At 34.6% G+C, this 20,178-nt stretch overlaps 1 protein-coding gene across 1 annotated transcript in view; it reads right to left on the minus strand.

Moving 5' to 3' along the window:
• Gabra3 (gamma-aminobutyric acid type A receptor subunit alpha3) overlaps window positions 1–20,178 on the minus strand; it is a 248,478-nt gene that overhangs the window by 26,471 nt on the left and 201,829 nt on the right. Inside the window, 2 exon segments of the mRNA XM_047535929.1 lie at window positions 1,482–1,625; window positions 14,492–14,574. Coding sequence (XP_047391885.1) covers window positions 1,482–1,625; window positions 14,492–14,574 — 227 coding nt within the window.

Raw genomic sequence — 20,178 nt, forward strand, 5'->3', positions numbered from 1 at the left:
GCCCACTATATCCCTGTGTGCTCAAATCCCTCACATAAAACTGCATATTTTTGCATAAAACCTGTGCATGTCCTTCCCTGTGCTTTAACTTATCTCTAGATTCCTTTTAATATCTGATATCACATAAATGCTATGTTAATAATTCTCATCCTGTATTGTTTAGCGAATAATGACAAGTAAAATGTCTATACATGTTTAGGACAGATGTAATTTTTTTTCATTTTTTTTTTTATCTGTACTTGGTTCAATGTACCAGACTCAGACCCCAGTGATATAGAGGACTCACTGTATTTTAGTTTCCAATATTGGCTCCTCTGTGTAGTTTTAATTTTAATTTTCCTATCATGCATGTGTACTCTCCATGTGATAAAGATGGAACAGTGGTTTTAATAAATGAAATGGCACCTGAAGCTATTTGAATAGCAAACAACTGATCTTAAAAGTTGATGTCAGTTGGGTAGTGCAGAAGAGGGACTGAGAAAGAAAAGTGAACTGCTGAAGGGAGTATTCTGCCTGGAGATGGAAATCTCAGCTGCTAGGGGCAGGCCCTCACTAAATGCTGTGTTGAACCCAGCTCTTTTGGGTGTGCTGTGCCACATTAGGACATGCTTTCTCTTACCTGTAGCCTTTGTCAATAATAGCCTTCCCCACACCTAATTTCAGATTTCTAAATCCATTCTGTCCCTCAAATCCATTTGAAATGGAGTTTTTCCATTTTCAGATACCCTCCCCTGGTCCTGGGATGGAAGGAGAACAGGGGGCAGACAAGATGACATGCTATGACATCATGAGATCACAGCTTATGGTCAGATAATGAAATAAAAGACAAAAATGTACTACTTTATTTATAATTGGTGATTCACAGAGACAAATGTTGCTGAAAAATTAACGTTGAAAACTCACAACTTTTCACAGCAAAAATATTATGTGATATGTGGACCTTAGAATGTATTCCATTTTGCCAAACACTTTAACGTTAACTGGATTTCGTGGTACTTTCTTCCTTGGGTCACTAGAACTGGCCAGTTTACAAATGAACAAAATGTAAGGCTACAAAATAAGTCTCCAGGACTGGGGAGATAGCTCAGCTGGTAGAGTGCTTGCCTTGCAAGCACAAGTCCCTGGGTTCGATCCCCAGCACTGCAAAAAAAAAAAAAAAAAGCATAAAAACAAGTCTCCAGTTCCATTTGTTAAAATGCAAGAACTAGCTATTGAAAAGATCTGGTAGATTTTTCCAAACAAGTTTTTTTTGAGTCAGTGATCCTTTAGGAAAATAATTCCATGGGTACTGGCTACTGGCTACTCCCTGGATCTCCTGGTTGGATGCCTGACCTATACTGGAATTACTAACTTGCCACCTCAGCATTGGCTCAGTTTCCTTTGTCACAACATAGTTTTGAAGAATGCTATAAGCCCTTAGAACGGTGACTGGCATGTGGCATATGTTACACAAATATTTGTTAAATAAAATAAGAAAATACCTGTACTTGACCGAATTATCTCTGTCCCAACAACGTGGCCCAGCAGGTCATACTGATTCAGGCGAGAACCATCCTGTGCTACTTCCACAGATTTGTTCTTCCCAAGAGTCCAAGAATAAACTACTTCAGCTGTTGTATAGGCATCTAAGACAGAGCAGAGTCAAGATGAAATTGAAGGGAAAGGAAAAGGAAAATGATCATTTATGATACTGATATTGTATGAGATTTAAATATAACTTGTGCCCCCAAGGAGTTCTGGGTATGTCTTCTGTCTTCAACTGAAGTAATTCATTCATCCATCCAACACTCATTGAATGATTACTATAATACATGCAATGTTCATAGAAATGAACCCAGAATAGTCTCTTCAATGACTCACAGTCTTCTAGACTGACAAGAAGTTTCCTTCTTTTTGGGGGTAAACAGTAGGGGCAGTGAGAGGAATGACTAAAATGTTATCTCATGGAGACATCACAAACTCAAATGTCCATGAGAGGCAGAAAGGTACATTAAATGAGTGAATCAAGCTAGTTCTAAGAAAAATACACTGCCAGAAAAGTAATAAAATTTTCTTTAATTAATTATGGGTGAGAATATGAGATGAAGCAAAAAATTCATACTAGTGGTATTTTAAATTAAAAATAAAAATCCAAATTAAAATAGCAATAATTAATGATCATAATTTTCTTTCATAACATTTATTTCCATTTTCATGTGAAAATCAGAAAACTGACACCTTTTCCTCGGCATAAGGGTGCTAATGTTGTATTTGGAATTCCAAAATCAAGTTCACAATTTTGTACAGATTAACCTTAACAGAGGTGTAGGTAAGGGAAATGGTGGGGAAATTTCAGTATCTTAAACTAGTGAGTTGATTCCTTTTCAGACACACTGACCTTTTGCTCAGTGGATTTCTTTGCCCTACCTAATTCAGGCACCTAGTTTCATAAAGGGAAAGTATTCACCACATTGTTCACCCTTTTTCTCCAAGCTTGGAGCTGTGTGTTATTCAAGTCAGTGAAGAGGAGTATCTCCAGCTGATGGTGGCAACTGCTATATTCATAACATGCTCTATTTAAACATTTCACCACAAAGCAAATGTGAATCTATTAGTAAACAAATGTAAATTCTGGGACTCTGAAAATCTCAGCAACAATGGATACATATTTCATATCAAGTCTGTGATTCCTGTTTACATTATAATTTTTTTAACCTTTTCCCCACATTTTTAATTGGTGCATTATAAGTGTATATATTGATGGGTATTGTTGTTACATATTTGTACATACACATATTAAAACAATATAATTTGGCCAATATCAGTCCCCAGCACTCCCCCCTCCTTCCTTATATCCCACCCCTTGGTCCCTTTTTCTCTACCGATCTCCCTTTGATTTTTAGGAGATCCACCCCATGTTGTTTTCTTTTTTCCTCTCTAGCTTCCACATATGAAAGAAAACATAAGACACTTGACCTTCTGAGTTTGACTTATTTCACTTAAGATGATGGTCTCTAGTTCCACCCATTTTCCCACAAATAACATAATTTCATTTTTATTTATGGCCAAATAAAACTCCACTGTGTATATACACCACATTTTCTTTGTCCATTCATGGTTGATGGACACCCAGGCTGGTTCCATAGTTTGGCAATTGAATCATGCTGCTATAAACATGGGAGTGCATGTACATTATACTTTTTAGGAGCTTTTTTCAATATAGCTAAGCAAACCTTTTCCTGATTTGCTTATAATGAACACCATGCATAAAATTCTTCATTCACTTCAAAATTATCATTAGCATCATGAAAAATATAAGCATAATTCTAGGGCATTTTTATTTTTTATTTTTTTAAAAACTACTTGGTTATTGATGGCCTCTTTCTACAAAGGATTTGAAGTAGAGAAGTACTCTGTAAGTTCTGTCCTAGTGGCTAAGTTTGGGACGTTTTGTGAAAGTGCTTACTGTTCTCTTTATTGTCTGAAATACTGTTCTCAGTATTTGTCTGAAAGTAGCATCATGAAAACTTACCAATATATAACTTTAAAGGTAATCCTAAAATAAATTTCTATCAGTGTTTAACAGATTATTCATTGTCTGTAAATTGCTTTTCCTTTCTGCATGTGCTAGGTGTACATTATACTAATTACATTATGCTTACTGATGGACATGTCCCTTTTTTCTATGGCATTTTTTATATTTGTGCTCACATAAGCTACAAAATAAAATGTCATAAGAAATTTAATTTTTCAAAATAGCATGCCCTGTACATGGTTCTCAGACATTTCTTCAACACATCAACAAATCCACTTTGATGCGTAATTTTTGTTGTGATACATAGATATTCTTATAATTTTTCATCTGTAAAACATTTTGATGCCTGGGAAAACTTATTACTAATGACATGACTGTATTTCCTAGCAGCAACACTTAGAGAATACATTCAAACACAAAACCTGTTTAACTTTCAGTCTGTTTTTTAAATTAATATTTTAACCGTAAATATTTTGTATGCAGTAGTTCCCCCTTACCTGTGCTTTTGCTTTCCAAGGTTTCAGTTATCTGCAAATTATGCAGTCCAAAAATATAGAAGGAAAATTCCAGAAATAAACAATTCATAAGTTTTAACTCACCTACTGTTCTGAGTAACATAATGAAATCTCAGACTATTCCACTTCCTCCTGCCTGGGATATGAATCATCCCTTTGTCTAGTGTGTACATGCTGTACACGCTACCTGCCCATTATTCACTTGATAAAAATCTTGATTATCAGATCAAATATTGTGATATTGCAGCACTGGTGCTCAAGTAACCCTTACACAGTAGCCTAACACTCACACACATCATCATCATGTAGGCATTATATCATTTCACATCGCCAAAAGAAGTAGATGGGTGAGTACAGTATAATAAGACATTTTAATAGAGACAGAGAAAGCACATTTATATAATTTTATACAGTGAGTATACTGGCAGAATTGTTCTATTTTATTATTATTCATTATCATTAATGTGTTGCCATGCCTCATTTATAAACCAAATTTTGTCATAGATATGTATATATAGGAAAAAATTCTATACATAGAGTTTGGTACTATTCACAGATTCAGGGATCCACTGGAAGTCTTGGAATATATCCCCCCTTAGATAAGGGGAGATTTCTGTATATCAACTGTAATTTCCTCCAATGAATTGAATAATTATACAAAGTTTTATCTCTTCAGCAAAAGCATACTTTGTATGCACAGCAACGTTGTAGAAATATTTTTCATTCCTATAAGGAAATACAAACTCTCCCATCTGTTTTGAAACATAGCCACCTCATTCTGTTTTTTATTTTTTTAAATGATAAATATAGATATAAGAACTATTTCCTCTTAATTTACTGGAAATTTTTAATTATAAGTAAAGGAAGAAGGCAAGTGAGTTGATTAATAGCAACTGATATTGGAGTCTATTTTCAGGGAGAAAGGAAAAATGCTTATTCAATTGAAGTCATGTAAGATTTGAACCCAGGGTCATCAGATCTTCCAATTTCATAAAATGACAAATATATCTGGAATTTTATGAGACAATATCTCAAATTTAAAATCTTGGCAAATATTTTAAAAAGTAATTAGCACTGTATACATCAAATATATTATATCTGCAGTCCCAATTTGTAACAACTGGCCAAGAGACTTTCTCCTATACATGGCTATAATCTCTTGTGATTCATCCTTGCAAACAAAGCATCCTTTGAGGTCTGTGGTGAACCTAGGACTCCCACCTGGAATTATAGCTCTTTAAATTATTATCACCAGGAATAAAGGAAAATTTCTCGGGAATTTACTCATACCATTACCTAAAATATTTTTCGATATTATGTGAGTATTGTCACAATACTATTAGTGAAATGTGTTTTCACGAGATGTGGTATTCTAATTTGTTTCCCTATTGCCTTTCATCTTGTACCTATGCTTGGCGTTCCCTAAACGCCTAAGCAAAGAAGCAGCTGTATATATCTTACCTTTGCTATTCTGGCAGTTGCAATACTATGTTTAAAGGGCAATGCAGTGTTCCAGTTAATCTACCCAAGAGTTTTGTTTGTTGGTTGGCTGGTATCAGGGATTGAACCCAGGGGTAGTTAACCTCTGAGCTACATCTCCAGCCCTTTTTGTGTTTTATTTAGAGACATGGTCTCCCTGAGTTGCTTAGGCTTTGCTAAGTTGCTGAGGCTGCCTTTGAAATCATGATCCTCCTGCCTCCATATCCTGAGCGGCTGGAATTACAGTCATGTGCCACTGTACCTGAATACACAGGATTTTAGACAATGTGAAAATTTCAGCAGGTTTGCTCAAGGAAGGGGTAAGTGAAGGAAGGTTTTTTTCTCATTCTTAAGAAAAAAAAAACATTCTTAACGGATTTCTTAACTTAGGCTGAGTACCTAGAGTAGACCCTCCTCAATTTAAACCCACAAAATCCTAGCAGGTCCTACTGCATATTTGAAAATATATTGTGTACTAAGTATCTCAGAAGCTTCACTGGGCTCAGAGTGGCAGTTGCTTCATGCAGAAAAAATAGTTTTAATTTCTTTGTCAATAATTTATGGGGACAGTCATTTTATGGATAAAAATATTATCTTTTTATAATATACAGTTCAAAGCAGTAAAGGCATGAAAGAGAGAAAGTGGGGGAGAGAAGGAGAAAAATGAGAACAAATTGAAAGATACTTGATTGAATCTCTGCTTTAAGCCTGACCCTGTACTGGTAAACAAATAATAAGGCACAGTAACCAATGTCAGGGAGTCCACAATCTATTGAGGGGGAAAGAGTACAACCAAGATAGTGGCAATTTGAGCATGAGAAGTGTGTGCACTAGCAAAACAATAGCAAGTGTTAAGGGAAACCAGAGATAAGTACTATTGTCCCTGCTCAGAGTTGAATGTTAGTAGCTGACACTCAGAAGTTGAGGCCAAATTTAGGACATGAAAAAGGACAATCTTAGCCAGAAAACAACATAACAAAGGCAAAAACTATGCAAGTGCATGAAGTAGTAAAGGAAATAATGATATCACTGGACTTACAGGGTAGAAAATGAGGCAATATTATGAAATATCCTAGTTGCACACCCTAAACAAAAAGGATTTTCTTCCACAGTCTACAAGTAGTTGTGGACATACCTAAAAAAGTGAGAAGTCATAACTAGATCAATGACTAGTTACAGGATGTATGACTAGTGGGAGAGAGTGAAACTGAAGCCAAGACAGCATTAAAAAAGGTGTCAAATGTTTGTATTAGTGAACTTATAACTTCGAGTTTGATAGTAGAAATTTTGTTGAATTGAATGAGACAGAAAATTTCATAAGTGCAATAAATGATAACTGATAGCTTTTCATGATAGTTAATAAAAATAAAAGGAGGAAGAGGAAGATAAAGGAAGGATTCAAGATGACCTTGATACCATAGCATTTGCAAGTTCATGGATAATGATGGAATTCATGTCACCCCCTGGTGCACAGAATTCTCCCCCTTTATACCTTCTCTTTCTTCTCTTCTTTCTCCCAGGCCCTTTGGCTCTTTTAGCACCTAAGCTTTCCTTCAATAGAGTCCTACCTTTCCTTCTTTCAATAATTCCATTGTCATGGTGGAGCTGAGGTAGGACATGGGGTAATTGAATAACTCAGAAAAGATATCTATAAACAATTAGAATTTGTTACACTCCCAGAACTATCTCCTCAATGTATTTTTTATGGGTTATGATGGCACAAGATCTCTGTTTCTTTAGTTGATTTGCCAAATGCCTTTTATTACCTGAGTCGTGGTATGGGTCAGGCCTCAGGAAAATAGGAAGTGAAAAACAATCATGACATGATAGCACCAATGGGAAAGAACCCCTTTTGAACTCACATTGTCACAGACTGATTATTTACTGTTTAATTCATTCAGTCACTCATTCAACAAATATTAAGTCATTATGTTATAAAGGTAAGGTAAAATATCTGAGGCTAAAATATCACAAACCCTAGGAAATGTGTTTTAGAGAATACTGTGCATTCTAATGTTGTTGGGTGGAATGCTTTAAGTGTCTGCTAGTTTATAGCGTTGTTCTAGTTTATAGCTAGTTTATAGCGTTGTTCTAGTCTTCTAGTTCTGTGTTGATCTTCAATCTAATTATTCTATGCATAACTGAAAGGTGAATATTGAAAAATCCCATTATTATGCCCATTATTATTGTTGAATTGTCTATTTTTTCCCCTCAGCTCTGTCTGTTTTGCTTCATGGGGCTTGTGGTCAGGTGCATATATATTTATAATTGTTGTACCTTCCTAACGGATTGACCCTTTAACCATTACAAAGTCTTCTAAGCTTCTACAGAATTGGGAAGAATATGGGAATAAGCCATTTTTCATGAGTGAAACTCCACAGATTGTTGGGAACTTTTGGTTGATTTCAAGACTTTGAAGAAATTTCATTCTGGCAAGTTTTGACAATCATCTCATTTCTTTAATGCAGGAGTAGATTTCCAGAATTCCTCACTCTATCACTCCAGAATTGCTTCCTCACTAGGGAATTTTTAGTTCAATTTTAACTGTCCACATAAGAATTTAAGAATTTCAATCACTCTTCCTTAATATACTTTTTTTGGTTTCCAGGAAAATAATCCCTTGATTTCACCTGACCTATCTTTCACGTTTGCTGAATTATTATCTTTTCTCTGGCCTCTCTATAATATTATGACTCAAAAGGCAGTCTTTGATCCTCTTCCCTATATGTTGTCATATCCTTAGTAGTCTCATCTAGTCATATGGCTTTAAATGCTATCTATATGGATGACACCTAAAAGCTCACAGATCTCTGTCTAAACCCCAGAAGCATCATTTGTATTCCTTTCTAAGAACTAACTCCAACAAAGAAAAGATAACCACTATTCTGACTAGTATTTATGTACAAATTTATATATATATATATATATATATATAGAGAGAGAGAGAGAGAGAGAGAGAGAGAGAGAGAGAGAGAGAGATGGATATATAAATATGGAGATAGACTTTGATTTTGAATGTTGAATCTTGAGAAAAACAGTTTAGAAATGAGTGACAATTTTTTAAGTATTATAGTTTGCAAGAATTAGAGCTTAATGGTATTAAAGAGACACTGCTAATTTGAAAGAATCTTTTGATGCAGAGTCAAAAGCAACAGCAGAAAACTCTGACACATTGAGTCAAATGTTTTGAATTTTTTAGGTATCAGGACAGGAGTACATTGTACTTAAGTGGTCACAATCTTATAAGTTGACTTGGTTTAATATGTGTGTGCTAGTATGCCTATATGCTCCTGATGGTAATTCACTCTTGAAAATTAAATATAAATAAATTCTATACATAGTATACTATACACTTATACATACCTTACATATGTGCATATATGTATTCATAAATAGTATACTATATACAAACCATGAGAATGTTCTTAGAAGAAATAACAAGTTTGGAAAGTAAAATAAATCCTTAAACTGGTAGTTTTGACTCGTGACTCTGTGTAGTTCCATTTAACTTGCTAAAAAATCCAAATGTGGTTATTCAAATACTATTCAAGGAGGTTTGCTCACATTTTCCAACTTCTATTTATTTATTTATCTTACTTAATCTTTTTAGTTATAAATCTGAGTTCCCTCCATGTACTAGCAGGCTCTTTTAAACACTTCAAACTTTCTATTTCTTATTTAACAACTTAAATTTAATAATAATTATTAAAGAACATTAAAAAGGATGGAGGTATACAAATAATAATAAACATTGGTGAGGATGTGGGGGGAAAGGTACATTCATCTGTTGTTGTTGGGACTGCAAATTAGTGCACCCACTGTGAAAAGCAGTATGGAAATTCCTCAAAATCTAGGACTGGAACCACAATATGACCCAGCTATCCCATTTCTCAGTATATATCCAAAAGATCTAAAATCAACATACTATAGGAATGCAGCCACATCAATGCTGATAGAAGCACAATTCACAATAGGAAAACTATGGAGACTATTTGATACCTGTTGACAGATGAATGGACAAGGAAAATGTGGTATGAATACATGATGGAGTATTACTCAGTCACAAAGAAGAATGAAACTATGACATTTGCTGGTAAATGAGTGGAAATGGAGAACATAATGCTAAGTGAAATAAGCCAGAGTCAGAAAGGAAAGTGTCCAATGTTTTCTCTTATAATGCAGAAGCTAGAACAAAATAAGGAAATAAAGAAAAATAGGGTGACCCATGAAAATAGAATAAAGATCAATGGTGGAGTAGAGGAAGAGGATTGAGGGGAATGGAGGGCGGATGGGAAAAGGAAAGAATGGTGGAATGAATTGAACCAAACTTTCCTATGTACATATATGAATATACCACAGTGAACCTCACCTTTATATATATTTACAAGGCACTAATTTAAAAATACATATAAATAGCAGAAAGATCAGTAGAGTAGAAGAAAGGGAATAGGGAAAGGGAGGAAGAGAGGGTAGGGGGAAATACTGGGGAATAATATTAGAGCAAATTATATTCCATGCTTGTATAATTATGTCAAAATGAATCCTACTATTATGTATAGCTATAATACACTAATAAAAATAAATTTTGAATGAAGTAAAATTCCCTAGAATTTCAACTTATTTCTTATGAATACTGTAGTTCAATACATCAGGAATTTGGAAATACTACTAAAAACAATGACAGATAAATTATTAAAGACATCAAATAGCTACAGCTTACTTTTGCCTGTTTTGGTATGTGACAGAAATTGACTCACTCTATACACTACTGTGTTTAGCATTTTCTCAGGATTTCATCTGTGACCTCATTCATGTTGTTAAGTACAATGCACTTGTCATAGATCTATAGTATTTAATTGTGTAAATATGCCACAGGTTTTTAATTCATTCTAATGGACTTTAGGATAGCTTACAGTGTGGCTCTATTAAAATTAGTCCAGCTACAGACATCATTTATGTGCCTTTCAGTTAACACAAACACTGACTTAATTTGGAAATAAACTCTGGACTAGAGATACAAGCTTATATGATATATGTATATTCAGCTTTATTATATTCCACCAAATAATTTTCCAAAAACCTATGAAGTTATACTCTTTTTTGGGGGTACCAGGGATTGAACTCAGGGGCACTTGACCATGGAGCTACATCCGAAGTCCTATTTTGTGTTTTATTTAGAGACAGGGTCTCACTGAGTTGCTTAGGGCCTCACTTTTGCTGAGACTGACTTTGAACACTTGATCCTTCTGCCTCAGCCTCCCAAGCTGCTGGGATTACAGGTGTGTGCCACCATGTCCCGCTGAAATTATACTCTTATCAGTAGATCATGACAGCACAGATTTTTTCTACATTCTCACCAATATATGGTGTTTTCTGTCTTTTTAAATTTTGATTATTTCAGTGATTGAGTACTGACACACTTTGGATTTGAATTTGCCTTTTTCTGCTAATGTAATTGGTTAGTCTGTGTTTGTGTGTGTGTGTGTGTGTGTGTGTGTGTGTGTGTGTGGTGAGAGGGTAGAGAAGAGAAATGGAGAAGAGATTGAAAAAGTATTGTGTAAAGTACAATCTCTACCACTTTAAAGATCATGAAGATATTTTCTTAAGTTTTCTTCTAAAATCTTTACTGTTTTCCCTTTCACCCTTTTACTTTTACTTTTAGATCTGCAAATCCGTCTTGAATTTATTTTTGTGTATGATGTGAACCAAGAATCAAAATGTCTCTTTTCTATTCTGTCCCATCAGTGTATTTGTCTGTCTTTGCAACAATTATTTTTCTGGATTACTATAGCTTTAAAATAGTTGTAGATAACTGATACTGGATTAGATTTGTCTGCAAATTATCTGACTTTATTCTTGCATTGTTTTCTTTATGTTTAGCCTGCTTTGTGTTTGCATGCTTTTTCAGTCTTTGAATTAATAATTTTCATCAGTTTTAAAATGATTTGCCTTAACTAGTTCATGATTGTTTTGATCCTTTCTACGCCTGTTTTTCTTCTACAAAATTACACATTTCAATTTATTTTGCTGTGTCCCACGTGCTTCTTACTCTTTATTTTGTTTTTCAAATGTGCTATTTTTCCATTTACTCATTTTACATGTATCTAATATTGTCTTCCACTTGTTAAATGTATCCATGAAATCTGAATTTTAAATATTGTACTTTTCTATAAGTAATTTCCAATTTATTCTTCCTTATAGATTTCAGTTTTCAGTTGAAATGGTCTATGTTTTCCCTTCTCTCTTCATCTTTTCCTCTTTCATTTATTGAATGTATTAGCCAAATTTTTTAAAGTCATTGTCTATAAATTCTGATATCTGTATCTTCTGCATGTTTTTCTTTCTATATTTTGTGTCTCTCCATATAAATCTTCATTTTAGGTCATATGGCCCTGCTTATTCATATCCCTCATGACTTTCTTGATTGAATTCCAAACATTGCATGTAAAACTATAGAGTACTCAGAAGCCTCTCTTCTGAGGCTTTATTCTTTCCTTGCTATGTGTGAGAATTTCACATTAATCCCATAAGGAACTGAGTTGGATTATAGTTTTGGTTAAATACAGTGTGTCCCTGTTGTTCCCTTGTAACTAGGACATAGCTCCTAAGGTTTTAAAGTGACAACCTGCCATATCTGTTTTGTTTTTGTTTGTTTGTTTGTTTGTTTGTTTGTTTTTAACATTGAGAAACTGTGGGAAAGGCAACTCTGCTTTTCAATGTTTTTCATGTTAATTTTTGGTCTCATCCTCTGTTAATGGAGCCAAAATGAATGCAAGCTGCAAACCAAGACCAGAATTAGCAAATACTCCCAGGGATAGAAACTATATGTCACAATTTGATCTATGAGAGGTTCTCCCACTTCCTCTAGAACTTTAGTCTCTTCTATACTTATCCATTCTATATTTTTTAGGTTTTCTAGTTGTTTATTATGGGATTAATGGTCATGAAAAATCAACTCTGTCTCATCCAGAATAGAAGTATTACTTATCTCATTCAGTATCAAATGCATTAGCACAAAAATCTCCAAGTGACCAGTGAGTTCTCTGTTATAATGCTACACATCTAATGCATCATGGGATCATGTTGTATCTCCCTTCAGTTCACTTCTCATCACTTTTATCACTATCACTGTGAGCTAAGCCATCAGCATCGTTCATTTGAGATATTTCAATGATCTCCATCATCTCTCCAGCATTATATCTCACCTGAAATATTGCAATAATCACTTAATTGGACTTCCTACTTATATCCTATCTCTACTTATTTTAAAACTCCCTAATAATATTTTAAAAAATCATAAGTTGATAATTGCATTATTTTGTCTAAAATATTCCAATCACTCCCCAGTTTCCCTTGGCATTTAATTCAAAGCCCATTGATGCCCTATAAGACTCTAGATAACCTGGCCTCCTCTTTATTATCATCCTATTCCCGTGCTTTCCCCTCACTCTGGGAAGCCACATTGGTTATTCTGATATTTTCTGAACAAGGCAGATACTTTTCTGATCTTTATCCTGAGCAGTTCCTACTTCCTGGAACATTATTCCCTCAGATATCTGCATTGTTAACCCCTCTACTTCATAAAAAATTCTGCTTAAATGTCACTTTTTGAAAAATTTTAATTGACAACATAATAATTGACATTTATAAAGTGCAGTGTGATATTTCAATACATGTACACAATTGTAAGAATTATGATTGTGATCTTGTGAAGATCAAATCAGGATAATCAGAGTAATTAGCATACACAATCACTTCAAACATTCATCATTTGTTTATGCTGGGAATATCCCAACTCCTCTCTTCAAGCTGTTGTTAAGTATATATGAAATGACTGATATCTATAGTCACCCTACTATGCTATAGAACAGTAGAATTATTCCTCCTATCTAAGTGCATTTTGTTACCTGTTATGCATCCTTTCCCTAGCCTCCCCAACTCTATATATTTTTCCTAATAAAATAGGGAAATCCTGATCACTCTATTTTAAATTTCAATGGCAACACATATTCTCTATCTAGGCATGAGTGATTCTCCTTATTCTTCAGTGCTCTATGTTCCCCCAAGGTTCTTCTCACTTTGCAACCTATTTTATACTTTACTTTTTATTCATTTTTTATTTTATCTTTCACCATCACTCGGCTATCATATAAGTTCCACAGGGGCAGGAGGTTTTGTTTTATTCATGGATTCATTCCAAGCTTCTAGAATAGAAGCTGACACACAGGAGACAATCTTTAAATACTTGACAAACTAATGGTTGAAAAAATATGCCATACATAATTATTTGAATCTTTTGAATAGCACTTTCTATTTCAAAACATAGAGCTAAATCTAATTTACACATGATGAACACAGATCTTGATATATTACTCTGATGACTTCCTATATAACTACTTACTCTTCAGTTCTTAGATCCAGAAACTCTCTCAATTTTTATTCAATTTCTATTTTTCTAATTCATTTGAAAATGGAGTATTTATCTACTTTTTTCTCTGTAAAATTTGCAGCTACTAAGGAAAGCAATACTCTAAATTATAAGAAAGTCTCCAGAGTTTCTTCCTGTCTTCCATTTACTGTTGAGAACTGGACAGATGTATATCAAGATAAAGGTATAATGGACACTTCAAAAAGTATAATCACATTCTCTTAAATCTTGTCCTTAGGAAGCTGCTCCTGTACTGTATATCAGTTCTGTTGTGCTCTGTCTTCTGGGAAATTTAGAAAACAGAAGTCAATGTTTCAATATTACAGAGTAATTAGTCTAAAATGGTGAAATAAGGTTTGTTGCTACGAAAGAAAATTCTGTTAAAGTCTGCCTCCTCTTGCTGATGAGTTCGTGCTACTTGACTTTGCTATCCTGACCCACTCCCATACCATCCAGAGTAAAAGGCCTCAGCTTTAGAAACTTCTAGGGAACAACAGGAGATATATTAAATTTCTTTTGGAAGAAGATCAGGTAAATAACTGAGAAAATACATACAGCTTCCAAATTTCAGTGGGCAGGCATGCACATCCATGGGAAAATCTTCCAAATGCATAGGACACTCAGCATGAATTGTTAACCTAAAAGAAAGAAGGAAAGACAGAAAATGAAATAAAACTAAATTAAATGTTATTAACCATGAAGCTCAGCTCCCACTTGACAGCTATGGAGCATTCTTAAGACCGACGGGGGATTTTACTTATTTAGGTTCACTGAATTTTTATAACCACATAAGATGAACTAAATGAACTAGATATCTCTCAAAGCAATATTCAGTATTCATATTTTACATCATATTTGAGCCACACCTTAGAAAAACAAAATTAATCTGGTCAAATAGTACTTCCTTAGCCACCCTCCAAGAAGTCTGGAAATACCAGATCCTGACTCATTCACTCCTGATCACAGTTTAATTATTTCTGAAATAATTCTCAGCAGGCTATTATGTGAGTTATCCAATTTAAAGACTGCACTGAAGAGGAAAAATGTGTGAAAAGAATATATTTATCCTGATTATGAACAGAAAGACCCAAAAGAAGGTTCTTCTGATCACAAGAACTGCTATGGTTTTATTGGAAGAGTTGACTCTTGGAGAACACACACATACACACACACTTCATAAAAAAACATAAAGGTAATGGGGGACATCAGAATCCTCAAATCCTCAGGGGTCAAGTCTGAAGAGCTCACGCTTTTTCAACAGAAGCAACACATAGGAGAGATTATGCATGGATTCCTTAATGGAAATCTGAATGGGGTATGATTTGCCATGTCCATATACTCTCTCTCTCTTATATTGGTCTGCCTAAATAATCTATGCCAAGGTTTTCCTCTGAATTATTTCTCATATTTTGAGACTCAATTTCCTTTGGCCTAGATAGTTGTCTCTTAGGTAGAAATGAGACCTGCACAGTAAACATTCAGAGTTCTTTAGAACCTACTCTTTCGAGGTATTTCTATCTAGCTCCATGTTATAATGTGCCCACTTGCTGCCATCCCCTTGAATTTCTAATAAATTGAGAAGTTAGTTGTCAATTTTGATGCTATTCATTGCCCCCAGTACCTTTCTCACTTAGGCACTTATGCTTATAATTTTTCAGAACCCAAATACACCTTGGGGCCAGAATTCCTGCCTAATGAGACATCAGTATATCAAACTGAGCAGAATACGTCTCACTTTTAGGAACTACCAAAGTCACCAATTGGGGAAGTGTTGTGTTGAGGCAATAAATTTAAAAAGGCCTGTAAGTAATGTGCAGAATCTCCATTTCTCACTCTCAATCCCAATGTACAGTAACAGTGTCAGGTAGCAAGTCTCTTTGGTTGATGACAATAAGATACCAGAAGATATTTATTGTCAAAATACAGATATTCATATGTCTAAAAAGGCAAGTAGGGTTAATGTACAATTATTATCATTATAATGATCATTGCTAATAACCCATGAGATATTCACAGAATGTTACAACTTCTAAAGCACATTCACATTCAGTAATCCTATTTAGGTCCTCCCCTAAACCTTTGTGACATAGGCATCCTAGTTGCCTGGAAGAAGGATGGTATTTATTCCATTTTCTCCCTTTGGTGACTCTGTGAAGCACATATTGAAGGCATTATTATCATCCCTATTTCAGGGACAAGAATCCACAGAGTTAAAGTGATTTGCTCAGAATCATACAACTGGAGGACTGGAGTGCCAATCCAGAGATAATTCTACATCAGTTATCTTCTATTCATCTGAAGGTAAATCCGTCCTTGGGAATCTTTTAGTCACATGAGAGGTGTCGTAATTATCTATGGTTACCTTTAAGTAAACATTTCTCATGTGTAAGGTAGTTATAGGAAAATACCAAGAAAATAAGGAAGAATTAGGGACCATGAGCAATAACCACTGCCTCCCAGTGATTACTGTGTAAGAGGAGAAAGTTAATATTTGCATATGCAGTTAACTCATTAACACAGAGCAGGAGTTGGCACAGTAGCCTGGATACAGTCAGAATGCTTCCTGGAGAAGAAAAAGCTAGAAGGGGTCTTATAAGTAAACAGCAAAGTGGAAGGAGCAAGGGAGGGCAAGAAGGGAACACAGTATGACACCAGAGGTCAGAGAGCATTAGGATCTAAGAACCAATGTGAAAGAACACAGCATGATTTGGTTTGTGAAGTTCTCTGCTCCCACAAATACCTTTTTTTCTCTGCTCTGCACTTAGATGAGATGGGAGAGAAGTGGATGGAAAGGTAGATAGGAAAGTTATTACAAATCAGTTCTGCTCCTAATCAGAAATCACTACCTTTGCATCCTGTCTTTATAATCTATTTGTTGTGGTTTTATTCTCCACATCCCAAGGACTGCTGGTAGACATAAAGTAATTTCCCCTTGACATTACTCATAAGAGGCAGTATCTTGGAAATAATAATATAAGTGGAGAGCGAGAACACATTTTCTTTATTAAACCCTCATGGAATCTTTTCAGTATCCAACACAAGGAGCAGGTTTCTCAGTGAAATACATTTCTGTTATGTCTGGTTTTTTGAGTCATGAAACCCCCTTGAGGTGTGAAGAATAAAGGTCAGATTTGTGGGATATTGCAAACTGTCTGGAGAATTGAACTTTTGTCAAAGACACATGGGAAATTTTGTAAATATCCAAGAGATTAGTTAGAGCTGAAAGGACACTTGTCTTCTAGTCTCAAACTCTTACTGCTTAAAGATGGACATACTGAATATAAGAGATGGGTAAGTATTTATTGAAGGGTATGCACTTGATTTCTGCCTTCCAGCCTGGAGCCGTTGTTAATGCACACCTGGGCATATATGCTTTAGTTACCCTGCTTTGAGCAATATCTGTTATTGCTCTGATAATTTGTGAAATTGTTTTACATCTATCAGTCATGATTAGAGCTGCTGACCGGTTAGCTATGTAGAGGTTCGTTGACTGGAAAGCAACTGAGCTTAATTTTCTGGCTACTTCCTCTCACAGGTGTGTTTATTAGCCTTGGTTTTGACATTTATGCAAAGAATGACAATATTTAAGATTTTCTTCCAAATAGTCTATCTATAATCTATGTAAAATAATTTTGTTTCCTAGTCCGATTAAATCAATGATAGAAAACTTAGACATTCAGAATAATGACAGTCACAATAAATGGAAATCATCATTTAATTTATGGGATTATGGACTGGAAGGTGACACCTACAGAGTGATAGATCAGGAAGGTGACTTATTATGGCAATACCATCAAAAGTTGAAAGGAATGTAAACTATGAGATTAGCAATAGACACAGAAACACACTAAAACATTTAGGAGGAAAAATAAGACAGACTTTGTATTTAGGTATTGGACTATTTTCAACTTTAGTTTTCTCATCTTTTAAAAAAATAGACAATAAACTCCTGTCCCAACACGACCCATTCACCCATTCACTATTTATTCAATAATTTCCTGGATGTTCAGGGTATTGGGAGGCATAAATCACTTAGCTCTAGCTCTCTCAACATGCCAAGTTCTCTGACATCATGGCTTTTGCATTCACTATGCTCTCAGCCCAGAATGTTCTTGCAAATGCCTGAATGACTAATCCCCACACTTACTTCAAGTCTATTCCTAATTACACCTTCTAAATGAGGCCTTCCCTGTCCTCTTCTCAGTTTCCTACCCACCCTGTGGATAGTCAACATTGCCATGCTCTTTCTTTTTTTTTATAGCACCTAACAAAAAACATACTCTAATTTTTTTTCTATTTATCATTTATTTTCTTTTTTTCCTTACTATAAAGTTAGGTATTTTTATCTTGCTTTCTTTTTGACATGTGCCAAGAGCCTAGCATATTATAGGTATTCAAAGAACACCCACTGAATGAATGAATTACTGGATAACTCTTCTTTCCTAAAGACATATTTGTATTAGAAGCATTTAGAGAGTAGGTCTGCATAGGGCAAGATAGAGTTTGGATATTCTTGGGGTTACATGAAATAACAGTATCTTAATATGGTTCATTAACAGCACAATATCTGGGCATATAGCTTATTTCATTGAATTTCAAAACTAGAAGAGCCTTATATAAAGCATCTAGTCTTATCCCCTCATGTAGTTTATGTATAAGAAAACAGAAGGGAAGGAACGCAACATAGCCCAGAATAACCCAACATTTCTGGAAAACAGCTGGTTGAAATTTTCCTGATGTACTGGTGTATTCAACAAATATTTATTGATCACCTACTATGCACCAAGATATTGTTCTAAACTATGTAAATTATCAGGGAACTTACTAAGATTGTCCATTTAGGGCATAAATTTGAGAGGGGCAAAACAAAATAAACAATATAAATAAGTAAATTGTACAGTATATTAAAAAGTGATATGCCCCAGGGAGAAAAATGAGTATGGGTAGAGAGTATTAAGAAGGTATTGAAATTTTTAGTATGATGTCCAGAAAGCATCTCATTGAATAGATGACATTTGAGCAATGATGAGGCAAACAAGAGAATAAACCATGATTAAAACCAGAGAAAAAGTATTAAAAGTAGGAGTAGCAAATTCAAAGACCCAGATGTAGGTAGGCCTAGTGTGTTGAACAAATAGCAAGTAGGCTACTGTGGGCTGTACAGGACACATCACATTCCATGGGGCATAGAGTATATGGTGTAAGGTCTTCTAGGATATTTTGGCTTTCACTCTGAATGAAACATGGAGGCATTGAAAGATTTTCAGCGTATGACTTGATTTGACTAAAGTTTTAGGATTTTTCTGGCAGCTGTGTAGAGGATAAACTGAAATGGCAAGGATAAAGCAGGGAGATGAAATCTAACAGTGGTCACGACTCAACTTGAAAATCTGGAGATAGAAGGTAACTTTCTCAACTCATAAAGTGCATTTGGAAAAAAAAAAGCCTACATCTATCAGCATACTTAAAGGTAAAGGACTGTTACTTACTTGTTTTATGAGGCAAGGATGTCTCTTATCTCTTATTCACCACATTATTAGAGATTTTAGCCAATCCAAAAAGAAAAGCAATAGGAAGTGACTGTTATAAATATGAAGTTATTTTTGAGGACATGACTAAAATGTTCTGAGGTTAGATATTGGTGATATTTGCACAATTGCAAATATGTTATAAATAATTTAATTGTGCACGTTAAAGGAAAGGGGTATTGTCTGATATATGAATAATATTTCAGAAAAGTTGGCTAAAATTAGGCAAGCAAAGAAATATAAGACAAAAATTGGAAAGCAAAAATTAAAACTGTCTTCGTTTGCAGATGATATGTTCAGACATTCTGTGAATATATATTTAGAAGATCTAAAGCCATTAGGATGTCAATTCTCACAAAATTGCTCTATAAATTCAAGTTTCTTCAAAATCTCAGAAGTTTTTCTTTTAGTAAAAAAAATTGGTTCTAAAATTTATATGGAAACAAAGACTCTTAGAATAGTCAAAATAGCAAACTACAAAGCTTATACACAGTAAAGGAAGCAACAGAGTGAGGAGGCAAACTACAGAAAGGGAAAATATTTGTAAACCAGATATATTACAAGAAGTTAATATCTAGAATATATAAGGAACTCAAAAAACTAAATAATGAATGCTGGTGAGAATGTGGAGAAAAAGGAATGCCTTAAACCATTGGGAGAAATATAAACTAGTATGGCTATTATGGAGAATGGTATGGAGGTTCCTCAACAACC

Source organism: Sciurus carolinensis, chromosome X (assembly GCF_902686445.1).
Source record: "Sciurus carolinensis chromosome X, mSciCar1.2, whole genome shotgun sequence".
In the NCBI taxonomy this organism is placed as follows: Eukaryota; Metazoa; Chordata; class Mammalia; order Rodentia; family Sciuridae; genus Sciurus; species Sciurus carolinensis.